General features: G+C 49.0%; 1 protein-coding gene across 5 annotated transcripts in view; it reads right to left on the bottom strand.

The window, feature by feature from the left end:
* Positions 1-22,015, bottom strand: part of GATA2 (GATA binding protein 2) — a 58,080-nt gene that overhangs the window by 10,023 nt on the left and 26,042 nt on the right. Inside the window, exons 1-3 of one of the 5 annotated variants that reach the window (XM_069643358.1) lie at positions 6,576-6,849; positions 5,279-5,645; positions 2,968-3,531 (exon numbers count right to left, since the gene is read on the bottom strand). In XM_069643358.1, coding sequence (XP_069499459.1) covers positions 2,968-3,531; positions 5,279-5,504 — 790 coding nt within the window. In that variant the 5' untranslated portion in view covers positions 5,505-5,645; positions 6,576-6,849. Of the gene's footprint in view, positions 1-2,967; positions 3,532-5,278; positions 5,646-5,766; positions 5,946-6,575; positions 6,850-22,015 lie in introns of those variants that run through there. The other 4 variants (XM_069643354.1, XM_069643357.1, XM_069643356.1 and 1 more) reach the window with 4 other exon arrangements.

Raw genomic sequence — 22,015 nt, 5'->3', positions numbered from 1 at the left:
TTCACTCAAGACCATTCAGGGATAATTAACGTCTCTTACGTCATCTCACAAATATTAATTATAAATCCAACACAGAGTTCAGCTGATATGGCTCTAACTGTAATAGTGCAAACCACCTCCTAACATTCCTAGCTACACTTCCATGGCACCGTGAAAGCAGCGCGCTTCTCTTTTAGGCGTGTTTGGTGTAATTGGAAGGAGCTTAACGCTGGGCCTCGTTTAAAGCAGGCACGTTTTCTACGGAAAATAAATTCGACTGAAACTAGCAGATGTTGGGTGGAGTTGCACCCACATGTGCATGTTATACGTGGCCGTGTTTGATCCCCCGTGAGGTGCCCCTGCCATGCACACTACTTACACCCAGTGTACATGGAGTAACTGTTCTGGAAGTATGTGCTCCTTGGAAAGGGTGGGATGGAGCGCAGGGCTGCGTTGAGCACACTATGGGCCGGATTTACCGTTTTCAGTGGGACTTTCCCATGTTAAAACTTTTTTTGTAATCAGGCCCTAATGTTGTGAAGACTGCTTATTGTGCATGCTCGTGAACCGGTGTTACATTCGGAACCATGAATGGATAAAGGCGAAAGTCTTACAGGAATAAAGCCGGAGCAGCGTGTGACGTGTTTTTAGGCCTCTGCCGGCTACCGAGAGCTCCGCGCTCTTCGGCACTTGGGTAAGTGTAGATTTTAGGCAGCGCTCTCTTCTTGTGGAAGGGTGGGGGAGGCTGCTTGCTGCCCCTTCGTGGAAAGGCACAGGAAGCGGCAGGAGTCGCCTTGTCGTGAGCGTTGCTTTCCTAGAATAACACTGGGCCAGTCACGAACTCTTCTCCTCGCAGTCTCTGCCCAGGACTCCCCTGTGCCCCCCTCAGGCTCACTTAACCTCTGTTAACAGCCCGTCTAATAAATACTGGGCACGAGAAGACAAACATCCTATGAAGACTGGGGAGAGGGGGGCCCTTTTATACAAATAAACACTACTCCCGAGTCAAAAGTAATCGTAGAGGTGTTGAAAATGTGATTTTTTCCCCGTGTACTGCCGTGCTATAAATACGTTGTATTACAATTACAACTATACACACAGCCCTAACGCTATATCAGTGATTTAAGACGCACTGGCTCTGATTTACAAGCGCGTTTTCAATGGTATTACGCCATTGTAAAACGTTTTCGGAAATTGGGCACACTGTGTAACAAGAGATGGGGAATTGGTACAAATTCAGCAATAAATGTACTTCAGGAACAGAAAACCCCTTCCCGGAATTATATTTAAAATGCGTACTCCTTAAATAAAGAGCAACGTGCGGTGGTGAGGTATTAAAATCGTGGACGAACTGTTGTTTTTATGGTTTTTGAAAGGCTAAATAGAATGTTTGTCACGGTTTTTAAATTATTGGTGGATATTTAAAATGTAAAAAAGTACTTTCAAGTGTTTCTCACGCAGAATTGCTAATTAACTAGCTATGGTGGGGGTCGGCTTCTTCCAAAGTAAAATAAATACTGCAAACGTTACCTGCAGTGCGCCTGATTTACAAAGCGTTTTCCAATGAGGACTGCCATGCAAAAACGGGCTTGTAAATCAGGCCCCATGCGTGCTGCTAGGGGGCTTCTTAAAGCGTTTTTATTTTAAGGCAGTAGTGTATAAAGTAGGGCAATGCTGCAATAGAATGTCGGAGTTGCATACACCATTTGGGAGAAGGTCGCGGGGATTAGTGTAGCCTTGAGTTGGTAAGCACCCCAGAGACAGTGAGTTCCGCGGAGGAGAAACGTGACGATGGGCTGCCCTATTGGGCAGGCAATGACTTCCCCGCCTCTGGGGCAGGTGTGTGTGCGTTTAATAATGTCACCGTACGTGCGGTGTCGCGCCCTTTCCTCGGCCCACTGCTAAGATGCCTGCTATATGGGGCAGGGCCCAGGCGCTATATGGGGAGCTGGGGGCTGCTATTATCTTCTGATTCCGGGGCGATGATCTAGAGCACTTGCTGTCCTCTGAGAAATACTGAAAGGTCTGATGTTTTCTCGGGTTCTCCTCTACCAATTCTATCTAAGGGCCTGATTCACAAAGCGTTGTATTGTAAATCGGGTCATAGCAGCGTTAAGCATTGTGTCTATTGCTATTAACTGGGTGACATGATTAACTAATAGGACCTGTTTCACAAACCGTTTTGCAATGTGCGCATCCCATACAAAAACGCTTTGTGAATCTGATCCATATCCTCTTGCTGATTAAATCGTGTTCGATGCAGAAGAGGACTCGGTATATTGCCATAATTAGGATTGGAAGAAGAACTAAGAATACAGCATTTGCCGAAATGAACGAAAAAAGCATTCAGTATAAGGACATTCGCCCATTGAATAACTAACATGTAACAACATACAGTATAAGGACGTTCATCCGTTGAATAACTAACATGTGTAGCGTTATCAATGTATCAAATCATAAAGCGTGGTCAAAATTAAAAAAAATGAACTGGCATGTTCCTTTACAATAACAAAGGTTTGATGTCCATTTTTTTTATGGCTGCCTAACATCAAGCACTTTAAAAAAATAAACACTACGGACTAGAATGGATGAAATCTAGAATCCCTGCTGTACTTATGTTGTCTACAGTGAAACCACTGGATAAAACAGCGTTATAGTAACCGGCATTCAATGACGCAGTTTCCTCGTATGGATCCTTGCATACATAATAACCTCATGCTTGCAGTGCATGCATTACAGCGCATGTGAACCCCAATAAGCCAGCAGCGCTGTCTTCTATCATAAAACACATTGCATGGTTCCCTGGAGAAAGCACTCGGGGAGTGTGTGATTTTAGACAAACGACTCTTGAATAACAGCTATTGTAGCGTGCAATAAACACTTTGTGGGTACCAATCAGTGAATCACGTGATATCCCGCGAGGCCCATGGAGCGCTTTGAGCGAGTCGCGGCGCATCGGTGTGCAATAGTTATGGAAAGTGGTCTCACCTGAACAGGATCTGCTCTTGCTTCTCTGCTTGGGGGTGAAGCTGGAGGCCGGCCCCCCCAGCAGGCTGCCAGGGTGGAAGAGGCTTCCGCTGTACTCGTGGGGTCCGGGCACGTAGGAAGGGTAGGTGGGGATGGGGTGGTGTGTGGAGGGCTGGGCGCCCATGGAGGCCAGGCTGCTCCGCAGGGGGCTGGCGCTCTCCATCTTCATTCCCCCGTCGGACAGGTGTACCTGGTACTTGAGTGCCTCCTTGTCTTCGGGCCGGGCCCCCGAGGGTGAAGCTGTGCTGGCCGAACTGGGGTCCGGGGAAACGTCCTTGGGAGGGGTGGGCGGGAAGCCGAAGAGGTGAGAGCTCGAGTGGGAGGACGGGGCTGATGCCGAGCCGCCGTTCCCACCTCCGTACAGGGACCCGGGCCCGCCGCCCGGGTGCAGGGGTCCCTTGGCGAAGGGGCTGACTGTCCAGGGGTTGTGGTGGTGGCTGAGCGCGGCCTTCCCGCTGTCCAACCAGGGGATGCCGGGGCTGTGGAGGAGGTGAGGCCGGCACATCTGGCTCCCCGTCAGGCGGGCTGTCAAGAGGGAAGGAAACAGGACTTTAACTTCCTTTATCCAAGGTTAGACATAGAACATCGGGGCTACTTGGCAAAGAAGCGGGCCAAAGCGAGCAAGGCGCGCGAGGAAGCGCCGCGAGTGAGACGAGCAAGCAACGAAAATAGGCAGAAAAAGAAGAGCATCAAAAGAGCAAGAGGAGGGCGACAACACAGAGGGACACGCAAAGGAGCGCAACAAGCAAGAATCTACAGCAAATGCAGCCGGGTAGCAAGCAGTGAAACACGGCAGCGAGAGAAGACAACACGCACAGAGGGAAAGGACGAGACAAGCGTAGAGATGCAGTGGGAAAGACACAGGCGGAATGGACAAGGAGAAACGGGCTTCAGAGACAGAAGGAAAAGGCCAGGACACAGAGGCAGAGGACTGCAAGGAGGCAAGAAAGGCAAACGCAAAAGAAGAATGCAATCCTACAGCGAAAACAGCAACATCACATCCAACATGGGGAAAGCAAGTACGGGAATGTGCAGCAGGAATAAAAAGAAAGAGCGTAGAGGACATAAATACATCATCAGGAACTCGGGACAGGGCGCCGCGGAGCAGTAGAGCAAAACAAAACACAGGGAGCAATGCAAACACGAAGAGGCGGCCAAGCGAGCAGAGACCAACTGGCCCTAAGAGGCCCGTGTGGCAGGTCTTGCAGAGCGGGGTCAGCTTCTCATATATGGGATAAAACTCCCTCCCCAATACAGCCCACCTGCAAATCCCCTGCTCGAGAAAACATGGGGAAATTGCACTAGATAGCCATCGGTTCTTCTGATGGGGTGTGTTGAAACAAAGCTGTATTTCAGTGGGACTTTACCATTGAAACATGCTTTTGTAAATGAGGCCCGGCGTGTTTTGTAGGCAGTCAGTAGTCCTGGAATCGGGCCGAGGGTGCCATGCTGCCCTGCCACCTGGGTCCATTGGAGCCACGCCGTAAGAAGGTAGACGGGCTTTTGGGACAAACGGCAGATTGTACGTGTCAATCATTTACATAAATCAAATAAAAGAGTGAAAGCTGAAATCAGGAAGTGGTAATGCAGTGGGCATATAGGGCAAGGCGGTGGGGGCTATTCCGCCAGGCTTTGGTGGCATGTCTTTTAGGGAGTCAGGGGGCCTGTTCTAGAGCAAGACTCACGGGAAACCCACCATTTAAGAATACGTTCTTAACCAGGCCTAGAAAGTGTGCTGGAGACATGCAGGTTTGCCTTATGGAATTGGTGTTGCTGCTAGTTTAACGGAGCCAGGCAGCGCCGCGAGCTTCAGATATAGGCAGGCAGTAGCCGTTATGCATAACATGGTATGGGCAAGGGGGCATACCCCCGCGCATGCATTAGAGAAACGGTTATTGGACAGGAGAAGGCAGAATTGGTGAGCTGCCGCGTAGAAATGCGCGGTTCACGTGCAATCCCAAGATCCCCACTGCATTCCACCGCGAGAAGTGGCCTTCCTGCCCCGCTTAATTTCCTGCCCTCTGCTACCGCACCCCCCGGTTACACAGGGGGAGACGGAAGTACCCCAACCCCCGTTCTGGTCCAGGCAAGAGCGGGGCTAGGGCAGAAAGAATGAAAGTATAGATGGACCGGGGACTTGCCTCCCAAAGCTCTACATAAAAGCAATCAGACATATGAACTGCTGTGGTTCAAAGTAGTAAGAGGGCACTACATGGAGTGTGCAGATCCGAGCACCCCCGGCCCCGAAGGAAGCACAAGAGGGCGCACTCACCGTGGGCCTGGCTGTAGGAGACCCGCGCCCGGGCAGAGTTGGCATAGTACGGGTTGCCCTGCGAGTCCAGGTGGTTGAAGAAAACGTCCACCTCGTCGGGCGGCAGCAGCTGCGCCGGCTCCATGTAGTTGTGGCCCAGGCCCGGATGGTGCGAGTCCGGGTGCTGTCCATTGAGCACCGCGTGGTGGGTCACCCAGCGGGGCTGGTCGGGGGCCACTTCCATCATCTCCCCTCTGCGCGTTACTCCTTGGTCCCTTTAACTTCAGCACATAAAGTAGTCCCGAACGTGGGGGAAGGGGTGGTCCTCTTAAGGCGGGGATGTGTTTTTCAGCGGCTCATCCAGGGGTCAGAAGCTTCCAGGCACTACCTGTAAGAGAAGAAGCAGCAATGAGTGGCAAGTCAGCAGCAGAGCGGCCATAAACAAACGCATATTATAACGTGCAAATGAATACTGCATTATGACGTGTTAAAAGAGTTACATTACGCACTAGTGCAAACATTTGGGAGCACGAAGGCCATTTCGCGTGAAAAGGAGCTAGGACGCTATTGTAGTAGTTCTGTGGAATTATATTTTGAGAATGGCGCCATGAGATGTGTTTTGCATATAAGAGACCTCCTAAAATAGGGAGAATGGAGCTGCATCGAATCCCCGCACCGTCCTCCGATGCTGCGCAAAATAAAGTCACCCGAGGCGCTCTGCTCTGAATATTAGGCGTAACTAACCACTGAGAACCAAAGTACGGGGATATCAGGAAACAAGGCATGAAACAGAAAGATTAAAAAAAGGTCTAGTGACTAGTAAGTGGAACCTCCACCCCCCCCCCCCCCCCCCCCGGAAACAAACTCCAGACATCTCAGCCTGATGCATTACTCGTCTGATTTATTTGGACATCGGAGCTCTGAAGTACTCATCGGGCAAAGCAAACAAGAAACTCTCCCCCCCCCCCCCCCCCCCCCCCCCCCCCCGCCGGGTGTCGGTGACAAGCGACCGGCCCAGCGAGCGCAGGCAAACTCCGGCGAATGCACGAAAGCTCGCAACGTCGTAAAGCATAACCTCGCCGAAGGGATGCGGGGAGTGCAGCCGGGCGAGGGCAACACCCCCTCCCGCATCAACGAGGGTGGAGACGAGAGCCTAAAAATGCCAAAATATAAGCGCCTCCATATTCACTTGCGTTGAAGAGATGTTTGTTGAGGACGAGGGAATCGCCATGTGTACCCCAAAACAAGAAATCCAGGGACCGCCATGAAGCACAGTCTCCCGACTGCAAGAAGCGAAAAGGTCCCAGCGTGTACTTACAGGGGCAAGTGCTCTGTCTTTCCCCAAGAGCTGCGCATAAGCGCTGCCTGGCCACGGCGGGGGTGTGATGATGGGCCGCAGCGGGAGGGGGCACTTCTCCGGTGGGGGGGGGGTGTCCGAGTCCAACAGGAGGGGTGGGCGCCGTCGAGATCCAAAGGCAGGGTTGTCAGGCTCGCCTCACTCTTCTCCCCACAGGCACCAAGTGTCAGGAGCTGCAACTCTGCTGTGGCGCCAGCTGGACTCTCTGCAGCAGACATGAAGCTAAGGAGCCAGGCGCAGCCCTAAGAAGCCCCCGCCCAGCCAATCAGGGGCCCGCCCGCCCGCCTGCCATTGGCTGGCGGCCCCCAGCAGGAAAAGCCCCAGTCCCCCCTCGGTGACTCCAAACATCTGAGGACTTGAACCCGCCGAGAGCGCTACGCCTTAATGAGGCAGCTCCATGTCTTGGGAGGGCTCGTCTGCAGGGCCGGGACACTCTGCAATTGTTTGCTTTTGTTTTTAATGCGGATCAGACAAAGGGACCCAAACGTCCCCGAGCACATTCTAGGCCGAGGCGCCTAAAAGCCTCTGGAATGTCCACGCCAATCGCACCCCTTATGTAAATCTGTGTTTGGGTGCATAGATATGGGGGCAGGCGAAAAACAATAATTAAAACACACCTTTGCACGTTTGCACTCAGGGACCGTTCACTTATATGGCCCATTGACAATTTGGCTTCAATGGAACCCGCAGCCCACGGGTGAATGCAAGACACGAGGCGTTCTCTGCAGTGCAAATGTACACCATTTTCTGTACGTGAACCAACGGCCTTCAAATAGTGTTACCTACCTTTCTAACAAGCATGCAATAATCCATCATGGCCTTTCGGAGTCTGGGGAGGGGGCATTCAGGGGGGAGTGTGGGGTCTATCCACGGCGGGCCTTATTTTCACCTGGTTTGTGGGGCCAGGGGCCTCAAATGGAAAGCTGAAACTCGGTGTCCAAACGGCCTCCGCTCAAGGGCTGGGGATGACCACTTTGCGTCTTATACAAACGGCCTCCGCTCAAGGGCTGGGGATGACCACTTTGCGTCTTATACAGGAGGTGACTCGGTAACCCCCTTTCATATAATAACGACCCTGGCTTTTTTTTCTTGCGTAATTCTTGTTTTCATAACCTCCTGCCCATTGTGAACGTAGGCTGTTAGACCGCCTCATAATTTGAGGGCCAGCAGCATATGATCAATCATGCATTAAAGGCCTAACCCTTGCAACCTATTTGCACTATCTATCTATCTATCTATCTATCTATCTATCTATCTATCTATCTATCTATCTATCTATCTACATATATATATATATATATATATATATCTGTCTATCCATCTATCTCTTTCTCGCCGTTAGCTATGGTTAAAGGGAGGGCCGTTGATGCAAATACACCAAAGTCTCTACTTTGAAAGCATGTCTCCCCCGATGCGCGTGCATAGACCTGTCTTGTTGGGTGCCGCGGTGCCTAACCAGCATTTGAAATGCATTGTTTGGTGGTGAGAGGTGTGCGGTTGGCGTTTTATGACTAGGGTGGTGCTTCTCTGCGCTCTTCTTCGCCCTCTCTTTCACTGGGGCGTGGGGGCAGGGAGTCGAATGACAGTCACTGATCGGGTAATCGGAGGCTGCTTTTGATGCTGGCTCTCCCAAGCCAGGCGACCCAGCCATGCTGACGCCGGCACGCCGACGTCACCCGGGGGCCAAACCAGCGTGGCCAGCACGCCGTGGCTCTGCACATCCGACGGCGACGAGTACCACAAGTCATTTCTGATCTGACCAAAGCGTTCTCAACACGGACACCTGGGTGGTTTGTTTTCCGATAGACATGTAGCTAGGTAGGTAAATACAGAGATACGTAGAACATATCCATGCAGATAGTTCAAAGCACATATAGACAACAAGACATGATAAGAGTGGTAGATAGCTCTACAGCAAGATAGCCAGCCCGGCAGATAGATATATACAGAGATAGATCTCCCTACAGATAGATAGAAAGGCATACAGAGTGGAGTGGTGGATAGATGTACGGAGAGAGATAGAAAGACATACAGAGTGGTAGAAAGCTATACAGAGAGATAGATAGCCGTACAGATAGATAGCCCTACAGATGGGTGGGGGGGGAGACAGCGTGTGAGAGAGAGATAGCCCCACAGATATATACAGAGTGGTAGATAGATATACAGAGAGATAGATAGCCGTACAGATAGATAGAAAGGCATACAGAGTGGAGTGGAGTGGTGGATAGCTGTACGGAGAGAGATGGATAATAGAAAGAAAGACATACAGAGTGGTAGAAAGCTATACAGAGAGATAGATAGCCGTACAGATAGATAGAAAGGCATGCAGAGTGGAGTGGTGGATAGATGTACGGAGAGAGATAGAAAGACATCCAGAGTGGTAGATAGCTATACAGCGAGATAGCCAGCCCGGCAGATAGATATCCCTACAGATGGGTGGGGGGGGGGAGACAACGTGTGAGAGAGAGATAGCCCCACAGATATATACAGAGTGGTAGAAAGCTATACAGAGAGATAGATAGCCGTACAGATAGATAGAAAGGCATGCAGAGTGGAGTGGTGGATAGATGTACGGAGAGAGATAGAAAGACATCCAGAGTGGTAGATAGCTATACAGCGAGATAGCCAGCCCGGCAGATAGATATCCCTACAGATGGGTGGGGGGGGGGGGCAGCGTGTGAGAGAGAGATAGCCCCACAGATATATAGAGATACATACAGAGTGGTAGATAGATATACAAAGAGAAAGATAGCCAGATATATATATATATATATATATATATATATATATATATATATATATATATATATAGATAGATAGATAGAGAGATAGAGAGATAGATATAGAGAGATAGATAGATAGATAGATAGATAGATAGATAGATAGATATAGAGAGAGATAGATAGATAGATAGATAGATAGATAGATAGCCTTACAGATAGAAAGACATACACTGTGTGGTAGATATATATACAGGGAGAAAGTTAGCCGTATAGATAGGAAGATATACAGAGTGGTAGAAGACAGATATACATATAGATGGATAATAGATCGCCCCCATACGACCAATATGCAGAAGTTGTCTATACCAGAGCACTTTCCATGACCTCCCACTGACCACGACCAGCAGCCAGCAGCATCTTTGCTTCTCCGTTGGGTTGGGGTATATATACCTTCTCATCTTTCAGTTTCTTCTGTCCCCACTTTCCCATTATTTCTGGAGATTTCTTCGACACGCACCCCCGCCCCCCCTTCCCCCACCCCCCACGCACACACACACACACTTCTCGTTGCATCGTTCAGACGCTGGATACTGTCTTTATTTGCAGCAACTTTCGTGCCTGCTTGTGCACAGCTGGTCCTATGCATGCCATGCGCCCCCTCCGCCTTCTGCCACTCCTCGAGCTTTCAGTCACAGGCAGTCGGCGTTTCCTGCTGTTGGGTGGGAGGAGGCGAACTGGGGAAGTTTAGAAGGAATAGCCGGAGGTGGCTGCGGGCTGTCGGCTCCAGGCGGGGCTGCGAAGTCTGGAAAAGTGAGCCGGGGAGAGAGGACTTCGCTCCAGGGGTCGGTGCCCGGCGGTAGACCAAGGGGCGCTGCCCTGACAGGTACTGAGATAACTGCGAGAGGCACCGAAGGGGCCACGGGAGGGGGTGAAGACTAGAAGGCGAGAGAGCATCGAGCCGCAGCATATGGGGGTAAAGGGGTGTAGGGGCGGGGGGCGGCTTGTCCAGCAGAAATTCGGGCCATTTGCAGAGCAGCCAGTATAGAATCCTAATGTGTGAGTGGCTCGACCCCAGCCCTCCCAGCATTGCAGTGACAGAGATAGATGATCACTCTACTTGGGGTGGGCAAGCGGTAGTGTCCTGGAGCGGGGAATCGTGCAGCAGAGCGGCATATAAAGGGCCCCTGCACTTGAGCTTGTGACATTGGAAGCTAGGGACAATGTAAAGGTTCAAATTAAACGGGTTTCAAGAGCCGCCAAGACTAGAAGCTGGTAGCCATTGTAACTGGACCTAAGCGGTCAAAACTTGGAGCAAGGTGGCATAGTGCCCGTAGAGGGTACGGATTCTCCTTTAGTGCCTGGAAGCTGACGTTATTTTTAGCAGTTTGAGCTCCTCCCACTGTAGTTCACAGGGGCGGTTGAAACTAGAAACTGCGTGATACATAAAGGTCCCTGTAGTGCCTGGAAGCTGCTGAAACTTGTAACGGGAGGCTATTTGAAGGCCTACCTAGCGGCTGGTGTGTATAGCCGAGTGGATTATAAGGGTCCACTATAGTGCCCGGAGCCTGCTGCTAGTTGGTTTATAAAGATATGCCTCCGTTTCTAGAGCCTGGAAACGATTGGGATACTTGTTGTGTGGTACATAAATGCACTTGCAGCTGAGTATTTAACGCCTTCGCCTGATCGCAGTGCCCCACAGCGAGAGACGGCTCTACTCCACCCCCCCTGTGATATCATGCACACGTAGGGCTTGCTGGGTAACGCTGGCTCGCGGTCCTGTCCTGCTGGTCATCCATGGGGTCTGCAAAACAGATGATTTCAGAGCTAAGACCTTTGGGGAGACGCTTGAGTTACAAAAAGACACGACTCCATCTAGAGTCTAGACTATCGTGCAGGGTTAGCACGAGTCTTCAGAGCTGAGAATGATCCGCACTTGGGGGGCAGGAGGTAGGGGGGGGGGGGTGTCGCCACTTGAGGAATCTACGCCAATGTTTGTTCACGGGTATTTGCTCAGCCAGAACCACGTGTGTTCGGCAGCAGTGCTAATTCCATCGGTGGGTTGTTCTCCACGACGTGTTGAATAATCTCTTCTTCGGTGGGGGTAGCAGCGCGTGCTTGCCTTTGGTCCTGGCAGGCGATAACATCAACAACTAACGAGCTGAAAATTCGCCACTCATTTAAGGGCAGGGGTTTGATTTATGGCACCTTGGCCCAGGCTGGTAGAGCCGGCACTGCGTCCTAGGGTCCGGGTACCCTACATTATTGTGTAGTTTTGTCCGCCCAGCTCTACTTGCTGCATTTCCCGAGACCCGAAGGGCCCGAATCACAGACGCGTTTTGGAGGCGAGATTGTTTCCAGGGCTTGGGTGACAGCACTCCCCTGTGCAACATTCCTCAGAAAAGGTATGCTTCGAGTGCTGTTGTAATGTTGGCACACGCAGACTGCTGGAAACAATAGATGTGTGCTGTATGTGGTGCACATTGTACAGTATAGCGCTGCCATCCCACTCCAGAGGGCCGCCCACATTACAGGCGCTACTGCTTTAGCATCAATGCTCCTCCATATCTGCAGATACTCCAAGATAGGCAGATCTTCGCGCCTTTCCGGCCCCTAGTCTCAAGCGGCCTGTTGTCCGTTGTGGAGTGCCCACTTCAGAGGCGATCACAGCGGGCTGTTAACAGCTGCTTCTCTTAATGCCCCGCGTTGATAGAAAGAAACAAGTGAACGAGTGATCCTCCAGCAAACACTATACGCAAACCATGCAGCATGGTTAGCAGGTAACTCAGCTACATGGCTGGGATCCACAGGAACTGTTTCTCCACCTTTTTGCCTCTCTCTCTCTCTCTCTCTCTCTCTCTCTCTCTCTCTCTCTCTCTCTCTATATATATATATATATTTAATGTAATATGCATGTAACCAAGAAGGTTTTGTATATACAACAACATGTCACCAAAAAGAAAACTATATATATATATATATATATATATATATATATTTGTATGACGCTACTCAGTTGCGTCGTGACGTGTACACGGTCTGCCCGTTTTTGCTGGTCACATAGCAGTTGAGATGGTGCGATATTTAATGCGTTTCGCTGCCTCCAGCGAGGGGGCGTTTCGCGTAATGTAGCAACAGGGCCCGGGCGTTCAGCGCCGCGGGTTTTATTTAATCAGTGTATTTATTCATGGAGACGTGAACACATCCAGCCGTAGACTCCCAGGGAGAAGCTTAGCTGATATTCGGGGGCTGCGAATCAGCGCGGTACGCGGCTGAGTAAACCTGGGTCTCGGTCCATTTAATCAAGGAGCCTAGGGATGGGGGGGGGCAAGATTGCCCCCAGACCCAAGGGTCGCCCGTCACCGGACGAGCCGTCCTTTTTATGAGTTGCGATACATAGATAGATTAGACTAGGGAGTGGAGGGCAGTGGGACAGACGGACGTTTATGCAATACTTGTGCAAATATCGGTTTACACACACACACACACACAAATAATATGTGTGTGTATACTTTATACTCGACTTCCGTCTTCAAAGTAAAATTACCCCTAAGAAAAATATAAATTACTATGTCTTTCAGATATATATATCTTTTTTGGGCTTTGGTCGAGTAAGCAATATGTTTGTCCGAAGAGGCATTAGCCCATTTATAACACACCTGGGCCTAAATCTCAGAAGCGTTTTTATAATGGGGAAACCCCATTGGAACACGCTCTGTGAATAAGAGTCCAGGTCCAGCGCGCTTACCAAACGCTTTGCAAATAAGGCCACAGTCTCGTAAAAGGGGGTCCTCTTCTGAAAACAAAGCAGGGTACTCTGGGCGAGAAAGCCCCAGAGCACGAGGTAGGGCGCTGTGGGGTAGGGCGGTTTAGTCGCCGCCCGCTTTGCAGCCGATGTCAAGAGGACTGCACCATGGCCTTCGATAATGATTGCCGACAGGTGCACGTATTTACGGTGCAGAGGGCGTGGCCAGTCAATGTGCATTTTTAAACAAGGCGAGTTGACCAAGCAAGCCGGGCCACGCCCCCGTGCAGTGCATCGTGCTGTGGCAGGCTGTGCGGTTGGAATCCAGCTCTTGTTTATTTCCAATCTGATGCAATTGCTAAGGCCGAGCCTAGGGGGCCGAGGTGGAATGGATGGCGGGCTGGGCAAGGTCTGTCGTTTACCTCATTACCCCCACCCACTCTGTGACTGTCTTACTGCCCTCCTCTATCTACATATCTCGACCTATTTATCTCCCCATCCACCCTTCCCTCAGGCTCCGCCGATCGGTCTGTCGGTCTCTCAATTTTGTATATCTAAAACGTATCTTCAAACCTGTCGATACCTGCTATTTCATCCCTCGATCTTCCCTTCACTCTTTCTCCACCCCTCTCCTCTCTCCCGCATGCCCACTTTTCTGGCCACTGTAATATATGGTATTATCTGTGTATAATTGATCCTTGCTCGACCACGCTGACCTTTTCCGATTTTTGACTCTGTTTTTCGGTGGCTTTTCATCGCTTCTTGGCGCAATGCGGTCAAAGTCCATGTTTATATTCTCGGATAGCTGGAGCTATGCTTCCCCCATGCAACGTCCCCCTATTCAGTGATTACAAATACGACAAACGAAACATGTGTTATGCAACTCGACATAAAGAATAGGCAAGACGGATCATGCTCAACACACTCATTTCTGAAGTGCACGTATATCATGCATTTCGTAAAGTTTGCATCTAGTATCGCATTCTCTGTATTCGTATTGTAATTGTTCTTTTATAACGCGCTTAATACCGGGGAGCAGTTTCTAAGCGCGAACCTTTGTTGCTATGCATTGTCTTGCTTCAACGTCCTAATCTTTTCAAGAAGCACCACAGTGCACTTAATCTTTCTGTGGTCGATTAAGCACCCTCAGCAGTTCATCAGTTTGTCCGACAGTGGCCCATATAAGGCCATCCTTTCCCCCAAAAAGTGAATCAAGGACACTATTGTCACATAGCATGAACCACTTACACTGTGTTCGTTGCATGTATACACAGAGGAAAGTGTACATTATACGTATAGGACAGAGCAACCCCCCCTCCACTCAATCAAGAAGATGCTGACAAGACAAGCCACTGCCATAGTGAACCCCCTCAGGGACGTCATTTCACCAAAATGCCAGGGGTAGCAGAAATGAAATCACACAACCCATGACCCACTGATGACATCACAGGAAGTGATGTAATTTGACCTCGCCTCCCAAGTGACATCACAGGAAGTCATGGCAAACGGTGTTCAGATTTTTTAGATGCATCTAGCACCAGTGTTTCCAGGTGCTCTCATTTCAGCCAGATATAAGAACCGAGCCACAGAGGCGTTGTCTGTGGCGTTGCTGTGTTAAATAGGCCAAAAAAAGCACTGACGTGGAGAGGCTTGTGCTGTTATTTAACCAGGAGTAAAATGCTGCCCGAGCAAGGCCTGAAAATTAAGTCATTGCCAGGATTTAGTATCAACAAAATTTACTGGTTACAAATTTAAATGAGTCAGCTACCACTACGATATAAGAAACCTATTAGACTGGTTTGCGTGCACAGAGGGGAGTGCACCTGATAATGTTATCTTTGCTGGAGTGTAATACCTGGGAAAGTTTCTTTCAATATACTCAAGACCCCCCGCGCTCCATAGTTTTTTAATATCTAAGCGTAGTACAGGGTGCCAGTGGATTAAAAAAAAAAAACACCATTTAATGTAAAATCATTGCTGCACACATAAATTCATAGCACCACAAAGTTATTTAAAATTGAAAACACCCACAAGTTCCTTCTCACCTGGGGCCTCACTGGCAGACTTCAAGGCATGCACTGTCCACTATCCCTTAGTCAGACCCAGTGGTGCCCAATGGCGTAGCACAAAATTTGGCAGCTCCCCTGCGAGCCATGCTGTGGGGGCCCTTCCTAGCTCCTTAGCAGCAGCACGCCACACCCTGGGCTGGACCAGACCACCACGTGTGCGGAATGTCCATGATGATTATGCCGCTGCAGGGGCATGTACTACTGCAAGTTACAGAAGTAACTCTGTTTTTCAATCAAATCTTAAATCGTTAACGTAACATAGAGAGAAAGGGGCAGTGCTTGGTCCACAAATATATATGGCTGCATTACAAAGCACGCTTTCTCGGAAAATTTGGGTAAAATGCCAACAATGTGGATAAAAGGCCAACAATATGTTTTCTCCAGCATTGGATCTTTCATGGATTCACATGCTTAGAATATTCCCCGTCGTCAGGCTGGGAACCGTGACGACGGGGAATATTCTAAGCATGTGATTCCATGAAAGATACCAACGCTGGAGAAATGGAGTTACAGGTAAGAAACTACTCCCTTCTCCAGCATTGGATCTTTCATGGATTCACATGCTTAGAATATTCCCCGTCGTCAGGGTTCCCAGCCTGACGACGGGGAATATTCTAAGCATGTGAATCCATGAAAGATACCAACGCTGGAGAAATGGAGTTACAGGTAAGAAACTACTCCTTTGTAGGGTGTACGGTAAATCGTGAAAAAAGATGCAAGTCACCAAAAGGGCACAGGGCAATTGAAAAACATTTGTATGCTGGCTGTGCCCATATATTTCCATGCTGGCTCCACCAACATATGCTAGAATTTCCATATAAGACCATACTTATGTTCGTATCAAGAAGTTTTTCTATAGTATTATTACTGACACTGGTCAAAAAACTGGCTCTGCCAATATATGCCAGTACTCCTATGTAAGTACATACTCTGGTTGGTTTGGCCATTAAAAGTGACATGTCACAATAGGAAAACCTATCCAAACTGGTTCCATTGTAAGCCAGTCTAGACCCATAAGAACACTTATCTTGCTTGATTCATCATAGATGCTCAGTTAATAAAAAGTCATGCTACAGTGAAGAATATACAGGATGCTAAACCAAAACATGAGTCTAGCAAGGTAACACTATTTATCATGCTTGCTTTTTTAAACACGGAGAGTAATAAATGTCATGCCATAGTAAGCAATGCCTAGATGGACTGCACCAAAATGCCAGTCTAGCCAGGATATGGCATACACAAACTTGCCTTTGCTCAAAACTACCAGTAAAGCATGCAAAGTCAATAAAGCTTGTGGCGACAATGGGCCAATGATCCCCTGTCTCCCAGGGTCTTACACACACATGCATCCCCGTTCACCCACGGTCACTCACCCATACATCTCCTCTCTCACTCGCTCACACTGGATTCACCACACAGCACACACCAAACCCTGCCCAGAACATTCAAACACACACTACCACGTGTATGCTCATTCACCCACCAGTCACACACTCACACCTTCTCTTACATGCACTCATTGCATTCTCTACACAGGCACAGACCCACCTAGAACATTCAAAAACACGCCATCACATTCATACTCATTCACCCACCAGTCACTCAATCATACACCTTTTCGTACCTCCACCCATTGCATTTTCTATACAGGTGCCGCACACTGTAACCCACCCACCCACCCAGAACTTTCAAAAACACACCATCACATTCATACTCATTCACCCAACAGTCACTCACACACACATTCTCTTACATTCACTCATTGCATTCTCTACACAGGCACACATCCACCCACCCAGAACCTTCAAAAAAACCCACATCACTTCTCACTAACTCACTAGTCACTCACAGTTTCTCTTGCATCCACTCATTACATTCTCTACACAGGCACACACCCACCCACCCACCCAGAACATTAACAAAACACACATCACATCACTACGCATTTACCCACCAATCACATACAGCATCTCTTACATCCACTCATTGCATTTGCTACACATGCACACACCCACCCACCCACCCACCCAGAACATTCAAAAACACACATCACATCGCTTCTCATTCACCCACCAGTTACTCACACCTTCTCTAACACCCACTCATTGCATTCTCTACACAGGCACACACCCACCCACACAGAACAGTAAATAACACACATCACATCACATACACCCACCATTCACATACATACATCTGACATGCTATTCACGCATGCAAAACACCATATTAAAAAAAAAGCCTTCTTACACCTCAGCTCAAGAGCTTCCTGGTTTCTGTATGTGAGCTTCAATGAAGCAGAGGGAGAAGGGGTTGGAGCTGAATGTGGCATGTGACATGTGCCACATGTCACGGGCAGCTCCAACCCCTACTGAGTGCATCCCCAGCTCAGCCTTCACCCTGATGGGTGAGGAATGCGCCGGGGACCCACCAGACCTGGTGTGGAGGATCCACCCGTGCCGTGGGCGGGCCCGCTACACCAGGAGCACCCTTTTTTTGGGGGGCAAAAAAAATATTTTTAAAAAACTTTTTCTTTTAAGTTGGGGTCGCATGGGAGTCCCAGGGGTCACCGTTTTGATGCCTGGCGACCCCCCAAATGACGTTCCTGAACCCCCTCATTTGTGCCATGAGAAGTATACAGGGGAGAGGGAGCTCTTCCTCTCCCAACCCAAGCCACTTTTACAGTGAATCCTCTGAAGGTGTACCAAGAAAAGTACAGGACAGAGCGAGCTATTCCTCTTCCGACGCCAGCCACTACCACAGTGAACCCACTGCATGAATACCTAGAGAAGTACAGGACAGAGCAAGCACTTCCTCTCCCAACACAAGTCTCTGTCAAAGTGAACCCACTGCATGTGTACCAAGAGAAGTACACGACAGAGCAAACACTTCCTCTCCCATCACAAGCCACTGCCACACTGAACCCCCTGAATGTGTGCCATGAGAAGTATAATCTTAATGATAATTGTTCTTTTATAATGCGCTTAATACCAACAAATTGTTTCTAAGCGCAGGATCGGGATTCAAACTGCATTGCTACTGAGCTATCCTTCCTCCCCTATAAAGGACAGAGCGAGCTATTCCTCTCTGAACATAAGCCACTGTTACAGTGAACCCACTGCATGTGTTGTGAAGAATTTGACCATCCGCCTGATGGATGTGCGCTTGCCTTGGCTTTTTTAAAATTTAAATGAAATTGAATGATGGTAGATCAAGCTGAAGAAAATGTGTGGGCCGAACCAGCACACATTTTCCTACGCTCACTGCACGATATACACATAGACCGGTGTATTCTGGGTGGACCCAGCCTATAGGCACAGTCCTGTCATAATTAGTTGGGTCTGACAGGTGGAGTACATGATGCATCTCAGAAGTGGAAGGGCCAAAACCTACTTCCTGCCACGGCCAGCCTAATTAACTATCAAAGACTCCATGGATCTGCCCTGTCTGTTTACCCTCTGCAGAAGATGGTGGCAGCAATTAACACAATTAACATACTAACAGAGTATACTTCAAACAGGCCCACATTGGGCCTAGCTGCAGAGGCTAAACAAAGGAGACAAGAAACTCAAACACCATTTTCATATGCACTTTGTCAACCTGAAGCCAGCTCTAGCCCTAAAGTATCAATGATAGTGAGCTGTTATATTTGGGACTTTGTGTTTACAGTAGTCATCCCCGGAGGGGGACCCCATTCAGAAGGTACGCGTTTGTGGATTGATGGAGACAGAAAGTCTGTTTTCGCTGCAGCTTCAAGGGAGACCTGCCACTTTAATCAGGAACCACAGATAGCTCCATTACATAGAGAGACCCTTTAATCTACAACAGACAGGAAGATGGGTGGGAGTTAGTATTACAGGTTTTCCCCAATGTACCTGTTCTCTTGCAATGCACTCTGGTTATGACATCATGCATACAGGAGATTGTTGGTGGGGACCCAGGATTGGTTCATTAAGGCAGGTTTGCCTACACCAATCACTGTGGCCCATTTGGCTTTAAAAGAGGGCTAAGCCCCTCTTTTGGGCAGATCATCTGAATACTTCACAAGGAGTAAGAAGAATAACTCATTTGAACTCTGGCTGAAGGTTCAGTCTGCCTTACAGCTTCCGCCAGTGAAGGAAGGCCAGGATTTCAAAAGAGGGAAGCAAGAATCCACCCTTAAACATTTCCCTCGGAACAGAGTGAGATACTTGTAAACCTTGAATAAAAATCTTAGACCTTTGTAAAATTCTGTGACATAGATTCCCCAGACCAGGAAAGCTGCAAACATGTCTTGATTTAGACATCCTGAGCTTACAACAACATGGAATGCCCATGTATGGATTCAGCTGCCCACTTGTGCTTACAAAGCAAGCTTAGTATATTATATATCCAAGGAACAGCTGCGTTGACTTCCTGGCCGGAGTTCAGATTGAGCCCAGGGTCAAAGACCCTTGCAAGACTACACTAACTGTAAAATGTATAAATGCTCTCCTTGTGAATGGGGGAGGGCAGACACGGAGAGATAATGGGAGAAACCAGGTGGTTCACATGGTAGATTGTATGACCATGTGGAGTGTACTGCAGAGGAAATAAAAACCTGTGTCTCTGAGCATTAAACAAAATTCTGTTCCAGTGTTTCATTGTGCCTTAATGTTATTTTCTGAACACAGGCGGGAATACAAATAAGTATTTTCCCATATACCAAATCCTGAGGACCCTCCAGCAGTTTCAGAACCGGTACCTAGCCAGCCCACAGCGTACCCTGCTAGGCTCTGCAAGCAAGCTTCCTAGGAGGGAAGTGCCAGAGAGTCTCTAAACCAAATCAATGACAAGGCAGTTGACTGAAACACTCTCCTGAGCTTTGGGCGTCTGTCTCAAAGGACGGCACAAGCCCAGTGAAGAAGCTAGGAGGAGTGCATCGACAGGCATCAACCAACATCCAACTTAAATTAAATTTTTGCACCAGTCGAGTCCCTTGAGCTGCAACCAGACTGCACCACTGACTGTTGCTACATTACAGTCAGTAACGCTCTCTGAGATGCCTCAACCAGTGCTTCAGAACCACTGACCAGCACTGAGACAGCGATTCCTGACACTAAGCTGCCGTGTATGCCAGCCTGCAGCCGTCCGTCCTGCCTCGCTCACCGAACTGCCTGCCGCCTGATACCTGCAGCTGTCTCCCGTCTTGAATTCTGTCACAGAAGCTGAAAAAAGCCCTGTAACCGACGCTACACTGTCGAGCACCAAGAACTTCTACATGCACAAGGTCTATTTTGGTTCTGTCTCCCTGCTTCTGCTCCGAAGGGCCATAGGAACATTTTACGACCCATTTCTCCCTTTGTGTTGAAACCAAGTGTCCTTGAACTATTGCGATTAAATACTATACTGATTACCCTCCTGTCAGTATCCAGAGTGACCCCTTTTCCTTCTTTGAAACTGTCTGTCCTCTGCATTCCTTTACAGGGAGGGTTTTATTTTGTAGTGGGCTAGAACTGTCAGTTGAATAATAATAAAGTAAGTATTTTTATACAACCTTGATTGGAAAGTCCCCTTTATCATTGGGTAATAATTGTATTTTTGCCATGTTGCAACTAACCAGCGATTCACGACCATGCAGAGATAAGCCTGCTGTTCCATCCAGGTTACCAAAATTGGACAAGGAGGTTCATAATTTGCTTCTGTTTTCAATCTATTCGGATCCCTTCTGGAGTACTAGAAGTGTGAGGCTGATTGATGGTTTAGAAACCGATATTCATCCCTGGACCACTGGTGCCCTGGAAGTCTTGTGTACAGTTTAGTCACCCAACGATAAAAGTAATGTTGCAGACAACGTTTAGACTCTGCTAGGTATTTGTAATAATCATGGATCTTGACATAGAGACTGTGAACGGCATGAGCGAGGATGTCCTGCACGTCCTATGTCAAGATAGGGGACTTCCCCACAGCACTACGGTTAATAACCTGAGTTGCTGGCCAGCCTCCAAGCTTGGGTAGAAGCAATGGTGGTTAGGGAGAAGACCCCAGGGGATGGGCTAGGCCCTGTGTACCCAAACGGAAAAGATCTTCTGGAGGGGGAAGTGGAAAATGATGAGCAAGACTGCATAAGAAGTTTCTATCGCCAACATCCCGCTGGGGGCCAAGCGTGGTTTCTCAGTTAGATCAGGGTCTAGTGCGGCATTCTGCAGGTCCCAGGCCTCAGCACAGTCTCTCAGTGGCCCAGTAATTGTTCCGGCGGTTAATGATTTAGCAGCTAGAAAGCTCCTGCTTGGGGAGTGGAGATTAGTGCCAGAGGAACAGAAACAGCAAGACACCGTCACCATAGAGCGGGTCAGGGCCGCCATAGAGCTGCGAATGCTGGTGCTTGAAGAGAAGAAGGAAGACAACAGATCTGCCTCTAGCGAAAGCAGCAGTAGTGGCTCAAACTAGAGTGCCTGGGATAAGCCCGGGTGGCACATCCCCTACGACGTAGTGCAGGCTTACGGAGTGGGGAAGGATAATCCTGACCTTGTCCTGGGTTTGGTTCAGAGACTCTCTGGCACTTCCCACCTTGGAAGCTTGCTTGCAGAGCCTAGGAGGGCTTGATGTGTGCTGACTGGGTACCAGACTTGGAGCTGCTGGAGGGTCCTCTGGATTCAGTATCCCCCTCTGTTCCATGGGAGATGTTTAGGGGATAGATCTTGCTTCCCTCTTTGGAAATCCGGACCTTTCTTCACTGGCGGAAGCTGTAAGGCAGATTGTACTTTCAGCCAGGGTCCAAATGAGTTCTTCTTGTTACTCCTTGTAAACTCTTCAGATGATCTGCCCAAAAAGAGGCCCAGCCCTCTTTTAAAGCCAAATGTGCCACAGTGATTAGTGTAGGCTAAGCCTACCTTAATGAACCAATCC

The sequence above is a fragment of the Ambystoma mexicanum genome, chromosome 2p (assembly GCF_040938575.1).
Source record: "Ambystoma mexicanum isolate Mex_15411 chromosome 2p, UKY_AmexF1_1, whole genome shotgun sequence".
NCBI lineage: Eukaryota > Metazoa > Chordata > Amphibia > Caudata > Ambystomatidae > Ambystoma > Ambystoma mexicanum.
Note: the sequence above shows the minus strand (reverse complement) of the source record. Positions and strands in the feature narration are given on the sequence as shown.